General features: G+C 41.3%; 1 protein-coding gene across 4 annotated transcripts in view; it reads right to left on the bottom strand.

The window, feature by feature from the left end:
• POC1A (POC1 centriolar protein A) overlaps nt 1–15,760 on the bottom strand; it is a 58,651-nt gene extending 42,891 nt beyond the window's left edge. For 2 of the 4 annotated variants that reach the window (XM_075053577.1, XM_075053578.1), the window contains exons 1-6: nt 15,661–15,757; nt 14,102–14,186; nt 10,831–11,002; nt 7,504–7,683; nt 6,311–6,418; nt 4,835–4,950 (exon numbers count right to left, since the gene is read on the bottom strand). In XM_075053577.1, the coding sequence (XP_074909678.1) occupies nt 4,835–4,950; nt 6,311–6,418; nt 7,504–7,683; nt 10,831–11,002; nt 14,102–14,186; nt 15,661–15,678 (679 nt within the window). In that variant the 5' untranslated portion in view covers nt 15,679–15,757. Of the gene's footprint in view, nt 1–4,834; nt 4,951–6,310; nt 6,419–7,503; nt 7,684–10,830; nt 11,003–12,308; nt 12,361–14,101; nt 14,187–15,660 lie in introns of those variants that run through there. The other 2 variants (XM_075053576.1, XM_075053579.1) reach the window with 2 other exon arrangements.
• Nucleotides 15,761–16,181: the final 421 nt, after the last annotated feature.

Raw genomic sequence — 16,181 nt, 5'->3', positions numbered from 1 at the left:
CAGGTTCTTTTGGTTTACTACCAGACTCTAACCAAGGCTGGGTTTAAGAGAAACTAGGAAGGAAGAACCAGCAACTTGAAAATGGTCCAGTACAAACATTATTTCTTCAGATATCCAAGTTGTCTCACCAAAAATTTAAAACAAGTATGATTAGACGAACTATCAGGAGTGTGAACTTCCAGTAAAGCAATCATTCCTGCATGAAGATGAAGCCTGAGAGTTATTTTGAAAAGAGCTAAAGAAAATGCTCTAGGAAAAAAGTCAAACTACACTTAAGTTCACTGTAACATTAAACATCTACCTAATGTAGGACTTTTTATTCCCCCTCCCCAAACTTTTACAAAACAGGCTTTGAACATATTGATTTATGAGAACATGCAGTACTTTACATATGCACAGCTTTCTGAGCGTATGTGACATTACAGATTATTAAGACTATGCTTGAAGAGGGTTTAACTATCCAATTATTCTTAATTATACTATGTGCCCTCCAAATGTTCTAGTATCTCAAATCTACTACTACTAATACAGCCCCCCAACTAAATTTATATTCCCTTGAGAGTCTACTGTGCATTCAAATCCAAACTGCATGTTAAAAAACCTAAAAACAGTTTTAAAGACACTAGAACCGTTATTTTTTTTTGCAGGTGCAGATTTGAAGCAGAAATCTAAAATAATCTTGCTCAATTGTAAAACAGAATGCATCTACTTTTCAAACTCTCAGGAACACTAGATACCTCAGCTTAAGTTCTGAGAACGTAACTCCTCTTGACCTAGACTATTAAAAAAACACAGAAGAAAACCTTAACTCAAAGGTAACTTCTAAACAGCTATTTTTGTTGGTGAATACTGTCTCTCTCACACAGCGAGATATTCCTCTACTCCCCCAGCCCTGTATTACACGTATTAAAGGAGAAAAAGTCTATGTGGAGTTTTTCCTCCTGAAAGGGTACTAAATACATTTCTCCTTTGAAAATTTTATTCCAAGTGATATGTAATATTCCTCACCCCATTAATGTCTACATTCAGATAAAAGCAAACATATTTTGTCAACAAGGGCAAGTCCTGAAAGGATTCACACCAGAAATAGACAAAGTTAGTGATATATATTTATAGCAAATAAAGTATTTCCAGCTTCACCAAAAAACCTTTTCATAATGGAAAAAAAATCACAAAGTCTGTGGCCATGTAAGCAGTCGCAGCTTCTGTGCCCAAGGAATTCTTGGCTGTCTTAAGCTCAGAGAAAACATCATGCCTCTTCTGCCAAACCAGCTCATATCTTCCACAAGACCATTCAAAACACCTTTCCAGAAAATTGCCAACATGTCCTGCAACTTCACTTGATAAACAATAAATCAGGTGCAGCACAAGGTGTCATCTCCCAGGGACTTGTTGCTACAAGCCTACCCTTCTGCCAGCCAAGCCCTAGAAAAGTAACAGCCAGTTAACGAACTTACACTGGGGGATTAATGACTAAAATTGAATCACACCAGCCTACAGAGTGACTGAACATAACTGTCCCAAGTCTGACAATACTACTTTTATGTAATCAGTGAATGAAACGATTTAGTAGCCACCAGTGAAAAGATAAATCAGGATGCCCTTGACACAGCCACAGTCCCTAGCAAACACAAAACCACCATCCAGCTCTATCTGAACTGTATAAGAGTACCAACTGTTCTTTTCAAACAGCAATAAAAAAAAGTTAGAGCTGTTTCCATAGACCTGCAACAGAAGTGCCCCACACACAACTTTGCACAAGGAAAAAGTATTAGGCAATAAACATTGGCCATTTTTGTAGGCAGACGATCTACTGTACAAAAAAGTCAGCGCCAAGTAGAGGATTGAATAAAGCATCTTCTGTTCTCCTGTACAGTAAACATGACCATACTTTGCTAAAAACAAAACAAAACAAAAAAACCACAACAAAAAACACACACCACACAAAAGGTTTTGCAGTTTGCTCTACTTCCAACTTTCATTTACGAAAGTCACAGTTGGAACAAGTCCTGGCAACAAGAGCAGCACTGCTAAAAGACAAATCAGTTTTGGAAAACAGCCCAACTTTAACACGCAAGAGTCTGTGGCAGGGCTACTTATCTATTAACTCCTGGATGCTACTCAATTTTTAAAATGGATTCCCTTGAAATCAGGCAGCTTAAGCACGTCCTGAAGGACGAGATGCCCTCTAGTGGGACTCAGATGGCAGCTTCACATGGGAGAGCCACAAAACTAAATCCGATTTAGCCAAAAGGCATGTGTATAAACCCTCAGAAGAGCAGGGCTTATAAACACATCTCCAGAACATGTTACAAACACATCAGTTTGTGGCCACAGGTGCACGAAGTGACCTCATACAGCTACCACTGCATTTTTAGGTTTCTTTGGCTTTTATGACTATTTCTAGATCAAAGTTTAATACACAATTAGGATTTACACAGTAGCTGTTAAAAATAACACTCATAACAGGAAAAGATCCCTTCAATAGCATGGGTGTCAGACTAAAATGCCATTTAGTAAGGGTGGGATAGACGGGAAATATATAATTCCAAGATACAAAAAATAAACCTGACAGCCAAACCTAAACCACATTAGATTTGGACAATTTAACAGCAGTAAGTAGAAAGCAGGAATAGATGATTTTTGAACCAAGTTATACTGTGGCTGGAAACACACACTGCAGATCTTGCCACTGTTGAAAAGCTGGTAAAGTTAAAGGACAATACAACACTGTTCAGGTATTTAAACACGCTACCTATTTTAGTAACAAGACTTAAGAAAGTCGTTTCCAAGTTTTGATATAGGTCACAATGTAACAATACTTATTACACAAAGAATCACACTTTAGTATTCATCATTTTAATTATACCAACTCAATACCAATGAATTGGAACGACAGTTAACAGAATCTAATGGAAATCAAACCTTTTGACAACTACCAGAAAACTGAGAGTGATTGTGAGTCCATAAGAATAACGGAAGAAATTAAAAAAATAAATCGCATTATATGAGAGTTCAAGGAGCTCTGGCGGGTTTACAATTGAAAAAGAGTTCAGAGTACTTGACTTGACTACACAGGGAGAATACACTTGAGAGGACAACCCCACAAGCCAGGAATAAATTGCAGTGCAGCAGGAAGCTGATGCCAGAAATAAGGAATACAATGGTTTTTTCTGCCAAAGAAAAAGCCCTGTTCCAATGATAGCGGTGTCACCATCAGTGCTTAATAGTCAGATCAGGTGATCATAATAGTGTTTCCATCCATATGCAAAGAGCAAAAGAACAGCCCCCTATATACAGAATTATGAAAGCATTCTAAAGTTTGCAGACTGTTTCTACTCCATAGCAACCTCCTTTGGGGGAGCTTTTATTTACTTTATGGAAGCCAAAGAACTTTCATAATCTTAATAGCTTCTCTGCAGACAATCTGCATTTGCTTCGAGATGAGTAACTTCCATTGCTCTTACCTACCAGAAGAGCTCTAGTTTTTCACAGGTTGCTGTGAAGGAAGACAAACCGAGGAACTTTGCTCCTTAAACATCACTCATTTTCTCTGCTTTTCTATATCAAGGGAAACTAGAGAACTTGTATTGAGAGTCTGCAAATTCTTTCATTGCCTTTTGAGTAAAGGGATACACAGTCAAAAGCACTTTAAAAAAAACAACCAAAGTTACATAAAGCCAGAAGGACCAACAGCTTTAATTTAGAACTCAATTTTTTTACTCTTAACTTGCAAAGTTAGCAAGAATCAACTGCAAGCTATTTACTACTCTGTCTTTTCTGCCTGGCATTCAGCTTTGAGGCTGTCACAACAGGAACTGACAGTATCTGATGTGCATGGCAGAAAGAACAATACACCAAGCTCCAGCCCTGTATTGCCGATCTGCTTTACTAGCATGCCAGAAGCAGTCTTCACAAAAAGCTAACAAAACGAACTTTAATAGCTATCTGTACTGGAAACAGTGCTTAAGAACATATGGATTTACAAAATACTACAGCAGCCCTAAAAATTGTTAACAGTAAGGGAAAGAAAAGCCACATTTAGGCTCAAGAAACTAATATGCACAAAACAGGACTATCAAACTCAAAGCAGCTTGCAGGAATGGGAAAGCACCCTCTTCCTATCTAGTTCTATGAAACAGCAGCGCTACGCAGTTTGACAAGAACAGGTAATGGGAGGAGATGCCATTTGGAAGGTAAGGGGAGGGAAGGGGGAAGGTTTAGACTCCTAAATATAAAAGCTATCTACTCCAAGGACAAGCCAACCTGGGCAAGTCATAACAAGGTCAAAGCTAATTCTGGAAGCTGAAACTGTAGAAGGAACCATAAACATGGATCATGGTACAAAACTGCAATTGGTTGATTTTGATTCTCCTCTTTTGTTAACTTTTCCTAATTTTCTCATGAAGAACTTAACCTTTTGCTTTGCTGGAATGCATCTAACTCCTTCTACAGGCTTATTCAGAGGCAAAGGCCACATCCTTTTTACTGCACATAATCTCAAGAACGGTGAATACAAGCCAAGTGGCATTGCAGATAAGACCTATGCATACCTGCAACACAAGACAGTTTCAGCATCAGGGCTTTTTTGCTTTTTGATGATGGGCAGAGAAGGACAAATCAGAACAGAGATGTTTCTCACCAATATGCAAGAATCAGTCTTGGAGCTAACACAAAGCAAAGCATGATGTTTGGTGAAAAAAGGCTTCCACTGGCAGGCCTAACCCAGAGTCCTTCTGGAAAAGCAGCAGGTGATGGACAAACAGTCCTTGGACTTCAGAGCAATTCATATCAATACGTGGAAAAGTCCAACTTTTCTAAGATCATAACTTGCCTTGATAATGTTGAAGTAGTCTATTCATCCTAACGTCCCACACCTTCACTGTGTTATCTGTACCAGCCGCAGCAATGCATGTACCACTGGGATGAAAATCCACATGATTCACAAACCTGTAAATTGCAGTTAAATCCGATTGTTTACATTCAACTGTTGCTAAAGATCAAAAAGGTCTTTAAGAGGAGAAGCTACATCATGATGCATTGAACATTACAGAAAGGCAGAGGTAAGAGAAATTCAGCAAATTTTCAGGTCAAGACCTTGCTTATAACACAAAGTAGACTGCAGGATTATAGCTAAGCATACCATCTTAAATGTTCTGCATTACAGCTGTAGTAATGCAAGCACTACAAGCCTCCTAAAATCTGACAGATCTAATGTCATGACATTTTCAAGCGTTCATTTAATGTTTGCATAATATGTCTTCTATTAAATTAACAGGATTTTAGAGTGGTGTGTACAAGACTGAACAGATGTTTTTCTTCTATTACACTTAACAAATTTTAAGATAGAACTTGCTGAATTTATGCCTGAAATCATATGTTGCTGCTTGGAAGGTAGCGAGGCTGAGACCAAATTCCTTTTTGGATCTGTAGCAATTTTTATTTGGAACACATAAGTACAGTAAAACCTTCAGAACTTTCAGTGAAGAGCATCTTGTAACTCCTCACCCAATCCATGCAAGAAATTGGATAAAATTAATTATCTGTTGAGTATTCTTGTAACAAATGCTGAAGAAGTTGAGATATTTCAATAGGTTGTTTGGACAAGCTATATTCTTAAGAGCACTGGAAAAAATAATGCTGTCTGAATTTGGCTTAATATCATTGCATATTACCTGGAAAGAACACAGCTTTGTCTTAAAGATTCAATGCAACAAGAAATCAGGAAGATTCCAGTCTCAGTTCTCTAAGGACTTGTTTTGTGTTTCTGGACAAATTAACTGTTGCTGTGGCTCAATATTCTCCGTGAAAAAATCCCAATTCAACAGCCGTTTTTCTGAATACAAAGTGTTTTTTGGAATAACCTTGTTATTCAAAAATTTGAGCATGAAACAAAGCATCCAAGTACCAATCTGCCAGGATACTTTTGCTCTTTTGATTTACTTCAACTCAGAGCAAAATAAAAAAAGCTTAAACTAGCTAGAAGAAGAAAAAGAATTTAAGCATCTCCAAAAATAAATAAGCATAAAGAAACTAAGGCTTGACATGTTGGACAGTTATTGAAACATAACCCTCAAGGTTCCAATCTAAAGAAGTCATAAAAAGGTCAAAGCAATTCTGGAAGCTCTTTTTGCATCTCGTCCTCTGCTGACTGCTTTTGTAATAGGTGCTAATGCTTTTTTAAGAGGTAGAAATGACTGCCAGGACAAGGACCTCTGACTGCAGTCACAAAACCAGGTCTACATTCACCAGGCATCCCCATTTCAGAAATCACAAGAAAGCCAGTCCTTGTGCACTGCCAGGTACTTACCCCCCATGCTCACAGAAGGAGTGTATACATTCTCTGCTGGTTTTATCCCACAGTTTGACAGTTTTATCATCGCTGGCTGACACTATCAATCGTCCATCAGGAGAGAATCTAAGACAAGAGTTATAGCAATTAAGAAATGCCCCCAAAAGGTATATGGGGTCAAATGGGTTTGGCGAGCTGTCAAGGTATGTTGGTGAACACACCTCGCTCTTCAAGAAATCACACTGACATCAGTGAGACTAAAAAATCCAGTCACTAAGTTGAGTGAAAAACAAAGCAAGCCATAAGTCCTCAAATTATCCCTAATTCCACAAGCACATACAATAACCCTCAGGAAAGTCCCGAGACTGACTTAAGATGTCCTGTCCTACTTGTATCAATTTAAGCGTATCTCAAGTTATTTCTGTACCCTGATTCAAAACAATGCCTACCTTTGCCACAAGCATTCAGAGCAATACAGTTACTCCCAAGATAACAGCTGCAGCAGGAGAAGCTTCATCATTCAAGTGCCTTAGAAGAATGTATCAGGCACCTATCTCAAAATTTCATATACAAGACAAATCAATATCTCTCTTCAGAGACATACATTTCACAAGATCAGGACTTGAGTCCCTAAGTAGAAAAACATTTTCTGCTCTACTGTGGGCATCTATAGCACTACCAGCCACTGTCACCACCACCACATTCAAGAACTATAAGGAACTTTTCACCTACAGAGACACCGTGGCTTTATCCTAGATGCATATATACACAAAAACTCCTTAGAACAACTGAGACTGACAACTGAAAACCAAGTCTGAGACAGTTATCAGGAAATAATGTTTTTATGATGGCAGCACTTTCAGCATTTTGGAAGGAGCACAGGTGATAATTTTTAAACTAGAGGCATGACAAGTCTAAAAGTAACTAAGCTGAAATAACAATATAAATCTCTCATTTTGCTTCTGTTAGCAACTTCAAGATGCAGAAGTCTCCATACCAGGTAAAAGCAAAACACAGAACAACTCACTAAGCAGGAAAGTCTCTGCTTGACAAAGATCACTGAAGAAACACCAAGTGGGTACTCAACTATTATGCAAAGAGATCTCTCTGTAGGTTAGCAATATATTTCAGTCACTAGACACGCTTGAATTATCCTGAATAGAAATTGAGGGATAAGTCCCCATCTCTATTTGTCAGAAAGTGGTACTTACCTGGCACAGCGAACCCAGTTTATGTGTTGACTAAGTGAGAATAGAAACTTCTGCCTGTGAACCGTCCACACTTTGACTGTTTTGTCATCAGAAGCTGTAACTAAGGACTGGCCATCACTGGAGAAATGAACACTTCTTACAGTTGCCGTATGAGCCTTGAACACAGTAGATTCTCCTTTGCTATACAGAAGGAAAGAGCACTTTAAAACTGCACAGTAGGGCAGCAAAGACATCATGTACCTGAAAACACAAAACTTCTGTATGCTGAGCAGTGCTATTAACCACCACTTCTATAAGAACTGCATGGGCTTACACTAGGAAGAAAATGTTGCTCAACCCCAAACTCATGCTTCATGAGTTATACAGAATACATAGCTAAAACCAGTTGTTCCAGTTCAATATTGGAGCCCAATCCAACAGGAAACCACCCATATTTCCTATAAAGGGGCAAAAATACTATTGTTAATTTGTGCAACCATTTAAACAACATTTATGGAAACATCAATATAAAAGAAGATGCTGAGATTCTGTTCTGTTACCAGGTCCTTTGCTGGGAGGCAGGTGAGGAGGGAAGTAAGTATTTTCACAGTTCATCTAGACAGAGCCAAGTAGGTAACTACCTCACAACTGTTCCTGTAATGGCCCATATTCCAGCTGAACTCTTCTGATGTAGCATCACACAAGAAATAACACAACTGAATCCAGCATGCCTGATGTTATACCACTTAGAGCAAGCTACCATTAACTCAGCCAGGCAAGACAAAACACAATGTATTAGTTACTCTTTTTTACCCATCACTTCCAAATAAATGCAAGAGGGATTCTTCTGGCAAATAAATGCAAGGCATATTTAGAGATCCAAAGTGCAAGATATTTAGACATCCAACAGGTATATGGGACTCTTGGTCTAAAATACATCTCCAGCATGTCCTATACTACCAGGATCTCCATATTCACAGGCAGAAGAAACAGAAAAACACAGTGGTTTGCTACCTTCTCCAGTAGGATTTAACAGGCTTTATACTGAGGCTGAGGACAACTAAAACTGTAAAGGCCAAAAAATCAAAATACAACATACCTTCCAAGCAATATTCCCTCCCTCCTCAGAAAAGGTCAGAGCTGCCTAGTTTTATTTAATACTTTATCTGCCAGAAGGCAAGGAACAGTAAAGGTTACTTCTCAGGAAAGTTTTCTTTCTTCCAAAACCACAGAACATCACCAAGTCTGATAAAAACTCATGCAGAAACATGAAATTACAAAATTCTGTCAGCATGGCTTATAAAAAAAACAAATTCCAAAGACAGAAATCCACACACCAGGGTAGCATTAACTCCTTCAGTAACATATCACCCTTGAAAGGGACTGCAAGTTTTCAGACTCTTTGGAAATAAAGTCGTGGCCCACAGACTCTGTGGCAGCTTCTGCTTCCCCTTTTAATGACCGCACAAAACTGGCAAGCTGAAGGTCTCAAACATGATTCAACATCAACAGGTTTTTTGTTATATTTGGTGAAGGTAAATTGATTAAGAATACTAAACAAACACAGATTAAAGGTGCCATGCACCAAGGTATTCACAACCAGCATAACAATAATAGCTCCCATTCCATGCTGGCCCTTTTCTAACATGACAGCCATAAGTATAGTTTAGACCACAGAGCTCACATGCCTAAGCAACCAAGACAGAATCATGCAACACAAGTTCAGTTTTCTCCTCACATCCGAGTACTTTCTTAAAATGTATATGTTAGCTTCTGAGAAATCTAACAAGTTTGCACTGTAATTTATTTTCAGCATTCTGTGTTAGCAGCACAGCTCTGGAGATAGCAAAATGACACTGTCAGTTTCTTTCTTTATAGATTTATGAGCAGCAAGGTTAAGTTTTAATCATAATCCACCTTGTGCCTTTTAATTATATATATGCTAACATGTCATTGTGATCATCCCTTCCAGGAAAGTTTAGTTGAACTTGAATAATTATAATTGAAATTACAGTCTGCAAATTTGTAGTGAAATAGAACTAAAATTAAGATATTTAAAAGCACTTTTATCTCATATTATCTCTGTCACTTTCAGAACCTATCAGTTCCATGACAGAGATTACTTATCGTTTAACAGATCATCAAATAAGGCTTTAATGGGTAATCATAACCATAAGAACTCATCAAAAATAAACAACTAGATATGCTTTCCCAGGTTCCTGAAGACACACATTTATTTTAAAGTTGGGGTATGGCTTTTGTGTGGTTTTGTTTGGTTTTTTTTAAATCCCTTTTATTTGCCACCACAATCATCAGGTCTGTTTCTGGACACAATTCTTTAGTCTTTGATAGCAGCAATTTACAAGCTCACAAGCAAAGGAAATTCCAATACCTTTTTATACACCTGTCCATTCAAAAAAAACCAATCCCACTGTTTAGCATGGGAATCAAGAGACCAGAGGAAACACTAGCAGTTGCTTTTCTGCATCTTGGCTGCAAAAAGTTTCCCTTTACTTGCAGCAAGATTAAGTCTTCAAGCAGAAGTTCTTCAGTGCTCTCCTGTTTGTGTTGTATTTCAATTAAGCGTTCCTTGCTGAAGACATATCACTTAAAACAATGCATCACAGAGTAAGACAACAGAAGCTGAGGTCTCTCAGCCAGCGATTGCCAAGCACTTGACAAGTGTTAATGAGTTAAAGCAACTAAACCCTCCACTCAAAAATGGAAACTTCCTAATAGGCTAAGGTACTGAAAGTAAGTTTTTGTTAATCATAGGTAAGCTGACAAAAAAGTCAACACATAATCCAAAGTAGTCTTTTACCTTAGTAATATACCATCATTTACTATCAGCAGAACTCAGAGTTACTAGTTTTAGATGAAAAAGTAAAGGTTAAAGGCAACTGTTTTGTGGACTACAGCAAGCATGCAAGCTAGTAACCTCCACCCTGCTCACAGAACAGGTATCTCCCTCACTAAACCTCAGCTTATGTTTCAGCATCTTGCTTAACACTGGCAGAGAAGCAAAGGATCGATTTGCTAGGAAGAAAGACTGGGGGAGAAAGGGGAAGAAAAATCCAACAGCTCACCACTGATGAGTTACTTTAGTGACTTGCTGTATTAGCATAGGAAGTTAATACTGACCTTAAGCTTTGCAAAGGATTTTAGTTTTTTCCAATGCAATTTCAAGACCAAATTACTTCTCCTCTGTTAAAGCTCTCACACTAAATGGTTCTTCTCTCCCTCAAACAGATCCCAGTCCCATAGCTGGAGAACTGCTATCAAGAAGCAAGGAGAAATCCCAAACCATAGTTAAAACACAAAAAGAGACAGAAGAGAATAGATACTTACACACTGGGAACCCATAAACGGACTGTTTTGTCTCTAGAGCCTGAAGCCACCAGGTGACCAGAAGGTGAAAACTGAACACACATCACTGCATCTTTGTGGCCCACAAAGCGATAGGCTCTCATCTGAGGTCTCATACTCCAGATCATCAGGCATGAATCCATTGAGCCACTTGCTGAAATAAAAAGGAAAACCAAAACCACACAAAACCAAACTTGCATTAGTTCTCCTCCAATTACACTGAAACTACATTTCACACTCAGTTCATCATCACAGCTTTCAGCAATCTCAAGAACATTGTCCTTGAAGCTTCACCAATGTATTGCATACTGTGTATTTCATTAGTAATTCAAAGAAAGTCAGTCATGCATTGGCTTGGACCGACAACTTACTTCCAAGAGTAAAGTCACACAACAGCTGCAGAGACAAAAGCCACACAAGTTGCAAAACTTCTTCCAAATAAACACACACCAAGGCAACACATAGAAGGTCTGTGAATGAAGGTTCTCTTGTCACTTTTTTATTGGGAAGCAGAGGCAGCTGTCAGCTGCAGCAGGTTAAATATCAAGTAACACACTACAGATTAAGCAGAGAAACCCTGAGAGTTGGTGACTTAAAGGCAACCCAGCTACATCTCCCTCTACCACCTCTCCCTTGTTGCAAAAACATCGATCAGAGTCGGCTCAGCAGTTCTTAACATACAAAAAATACAAGCTTGCAACACTATTAGAGCAGTGTTCGGTTTGCTATTAGTAGGAAGGGTCTGCAGGCCTTGATGGTAGTCCTGAGAGGCTTTAAGGAAATATGGATGGAGATGGGGTCCCTCCATCTACTCACACCCACTTTTCCACTCATGACTACTTCTATAGTCACCTGTGGGAATAAAAGACAACCGCCACAACTTGCCTTTACTCTTGGGCTTCTAAGAAAGGGGTGGAAGAGGGCAAAGGCATGCTCCAAGGACAAGAAGGGCTGAAGGGAGACCCCCCAGGACAGATACTACTTTTTCAAGATCTAGCTCAGCAGCAAGAGCAAAGGGCCACTTAAGCAGAAGGCAGAATTCAGGTGCACATGCTACACCCATTGAAAGCACAACTGACAACTCATCTCCATGACGCTGAAATTCATACAAGCTACATCCCCCTCTCTGTCTGACAGGAGCCATATTGGTCCCTGCCAAGAATACCAGGCAACAGGTTTCCCAAACACAAGAGTAAATTCCACTTCAGTCTAAAACTCTCCTGCCCAGGTCCCATCACTGACTTAGTGCAGTGAAAACTAAACAGCTGCTCATCCCCTAAAGCCCACCACACTGTGTGAAGTCTGTAGCACTGGGACCCTAGTGATTTGTAAAAGAGCAAATATATGCCCATGGCAACTTAAAGTCTCAAACAATAACAGCAAAAATACCCCTTATAATCAATTTTAATGCCTAACAGAAAACTTCTGTATTTGCCTGTGGAAAATCTACAAATACACACATCTTAGCCTGCCAACAAACCCAAGCTGCATCTGTATCTCTCTGCTTGAGTGCCAAGTGGGGTATATCTCCAGGGAGATCTTAAGATGCTTCTAGAAAAAAAACAAAGAGCAGTTTAATGGTAGGTTCTGACATGGCAGTATCATAATTACAAGAAGAATTCAGTTCACTAGTGTTATGGCAAAACACCAAACAGATTTTGCTGGAAATGTCCTTCTATTTCAGTCATTTTGACATAAAAAATAATAGTCATCTCTCTTCCTGAAATGGGCATATATTAATCCCAAATCAATAGGAAACAGGATCATTTATTATTCATTTCCCCTAAGGGGAAACAAAAAACCTTACACATTTGTCAGTTCAACTGTTGGTTTTGTTTGATTTTGTATTTCATACAGGCAACACCTTTCCTTACTGATATCAAAATTTAAGAGGAGACAACTGTGCAAAAGTAGATTGAGCACACAGCCTAGCGTCAAGAGATCTGAACATCAGTCATAACTACACTAAGTCATTGTCTGGCAAGGTTATTAAGTTGCAATATCACAGCTTCCCAGGACTGATGTTAAAAAATTTAAGGAAAATAATACTCTGACATCTCAATAAAGCACTTCAGTATGATACTGCTTATATGTGACTTGTTGGAAATACCTATTATCCTTATTGGATTGAGCAAGCAATCTAATGGCATAAAAAGACTGAGTCCTCTAGGTTTGGTTGTTTTATGTTGGGGGCGGGGGAGTGGGGGTGGAATCGGGAAAAAGAACTTTAAGATCTCGTAAGAGTCAAGTACACACAACTGACCTGACAGTATCTAAAGAAGAAAAATTCTTAGAATTTTTTTGCCTTTCTTACCTGATCTCATTTACTAAAAATACCAAGAGCAGCTATTTCACAGTCTAGATGGAGGCGGTAAAGGCCCCCTGTACTACTTCTGAAAGGCCATTCAAAAGCAATGCTAAATTACATTCAAAGCTAAACAGAGATCTGCATTGACTGAATAAAGTTTTAGGAATATACAAACAATCACAGACACAGAGCAGAGTTAACTCTTGCTCTGCAATCAAAGATGCAGAAAGTGGAAAGGAAAAGATAGCAGACAACAATAAACACAGCAGCAGGAAGAAAGAGAGTCCAAGACAAGTTTGATTCATTTTCATTTCCTTGCAGCTTCCAGGGCATTGTGTAGGTTGCAAGGTCAGAACAGGATTATTACCCATTAGACTGCTACATTTCTGTTTACTGATGCCTACTGCACCCACTGCCTACCAGGTATATTGCCTCAAACTATCATTTCTGCCTTATCTTCTCTGCAAGCCAAAGCAATGTCCACTATGCCACAAAGACCAAACAGCAACTTCACCAAGAGCCAAAAACTCTCCTGGCTCCTACTCAATGCACATGCAGTGGATTACTGAACAACAATTAGGACACAAGCCTTGGCATAACCACAAGCAGCTGTCTAAAGGGGAGAAATGGAAGAGGGAGAAAAAGTAGTAAGGTTTTACCTTAAGCTAACTGCATGCTAAAACCAGCTATGTGAAATAAGCATTGGTAGATGTCCCTAAAACTCTAGCAGGATGCACACGATCTGCCACCCTTATGGTTCAAGAACTGGATTTTTTTCAAAGCACATAGAAACATTCATCCTGAAATTCTCCAAAATCTCTTCATCATGAAAACAAGTTCTTTGCTCTTGTAGAGCTCAGTACCTCCACTGCTCCCTCCATTTAACTAAAGCAGAGAAGCTCTTTCTTTATCATCTGGCCATCAAAACAGAGAGAGACAATTTACCCAATTGTTTCTTATTGAGACTGAAGTCCACGCTAGTGATGGCATCTCTGTGGCCTTTGAAGTGTCTCTCCAGGGACGGATCTTCCTAGAAGATAATAATGTTCAGACACTATAGATTAAGAACCATCTTCGCACAATAAAACCATTTTATTTCTATGACAAGTGAACCAAGCCAGATATTCAGCCCACAAAAGCCAGGTAGAGATAAGAACACCATGCAACACAAAATGAATTTCACATGTATTGACAAACTTTAAAAGGGGCAAATTATCCAAGCTGATAACCTCCCTGGATCTTAGGTTACTTGCACAAATCATTCATGCATTTTTACAACATGCTGCTGGTACAGAGACCCCAAAGCTGACTTTGGAACAGATCAGCCTTGTCAAGTACCACCTGAGCAGGCAGTCAAGCTCAACTTTGCTCTGATAGCTGCCCATCTCAGCACAGGTATAGCCAAGAGGCCACTGTTCACAGAGAAGGGACAAATTTGCAAGACTTAACACACCTGTCAAAACAGACAGGTAGAATCAGAACTGCAGCAAAACAGACTGACCCACTACCCTTCCCCTGTGTCTGGGAACACAGCATGTCCCTACATGGCACCCTGCTGCAAAGGCCAAACAAAGCCCAAGCTCAAGAGGAAAAAACAAAAACACCAAGAGAACCATTACAAGAGGTTCTAACACTTGAAAATTGTCCAGACTTCAGAACAGGCTGATCAGCCTTCAATTCCTGCTCTCATACACACAGCCTCTGCCTCCCTGTCAATCTGCACCACAGCCTGCTCCCCCCAGGACATGACCACAGCCCCAGCCTGCTCAAACAAGCACCCAATCCCAGAAGAACAGGGGCTGACCTCCCCCAACACCAGCCCTCCCCAAATCCAGAACTCCCCCCCCCCCGGCACCAGCTCCCCCCACCAGCCTAGAGGTGCCCACACACACACAAACACAGATCCATCCCAGCTGCAAGAGCACCCCAAGAACCAGGGCTGCCCCCTGCCCCAGCAACATTAGGATCCCCCAAGCCTACCTGTTCCCAGTGCCTTCCAGCCCAAGCAAGCCCCTGCTGGACAGCCCAACCCCAGCAGCACTAAGCCTCCCCTTAATCCAGAACTGCCCCCCACGCCTTCCCCTGCACAGCCCAGCCCCAGCAACACCAGACACTCCCCCCCAGCCCAGCACCAGGCCTGCCTTCCCCCCCACCCAAAGACACCAGGCCCACCCCCCTTTTCCCAGCCCTGCACCGTGCCCCCCCCCTCCCCCAACAGCCCAAGGGCCCCACGCACCACCACCCCCAGCGCCAGGGCTCCGCCCAACACTCCTCCCGGCCCCAGAGGCCACAGCCTCCCCCTCCCCAACACCCTCCCAGAGGCCCAGGCTGCCCCCGACCCGGCCCCAGCGGGCCCCCCAAACCTTCCCCCTCTCAGTGACACTAAACCCCCAGGCCGCAGCAGACCCCGGCCCGACCCCCGAGGCCTTCCCCCCTCTCAGCCCAGCCCCAGCGGCACTAAACCCTCAGGCCGCAGCAAACCCCGACCCCGCTCCCTCCCTCACCAGGCAGCCGGCGGCCATAACCCCCCTCGCGCGCCACAGTTCAGTTTCGGCGCCTCCCGCGCCCCGTAGCAACGGTTCCGCCCTTAAAGGGGGCCGCGGCGCCGGGCCGGAAGGGGCGGGCGGGGCCACTTCCGGCGGGGGGCGGGGTCTGTCCACTGAGGGGGGCCGCCATTACGAGCCCGGGAGCTGGAGCGGGAGCTTCCTACTGGCTGGGGCCCGTCCTCCTCCTCCTCCTCCTCCTCCTTTTCTTCCTCCCGCCGGCCAGGCTATCAAGCAAGCCCGGTTGGAAGTGTAGGGAAGGAGTCTCATGGGTCTTGCTATGGAAGTCATTTCCTCTGAGGGCGGCTGGCCCTGTCTGGGGGGGCTCACCAGTATTAGGAAAACTTCCTTCCCTCACTGTTAAAGCAGTTAGTCTTTAGAGTATGAAAGCCTGTTAGCTTTGTTAATACATATTAGTTCACATTATACACTGTAGGGTGAGGAGGTAGTGAAATGTTACTGGGGACTTTGGTATTGTTCAT

This window comes from Buteo buteo, chromosome 21 (genome assembly GCF_964188355.1).
Source record: "Buteo buteo chromosome 21, bButBut1.hap1.1, whole genome shotgun sequence".
NCBI classification, from domain to species: Eukaryota; Metazoa; Chordata; class Aves; order Accipitriformes; family Accipitridae; genus Buteo; species Buteo buteo.
The sequence above is the reverse complement of the archived record's forward strand: the minus strand, read 5'-3'. Positions and strand labels throughout refer to the sequence as shown.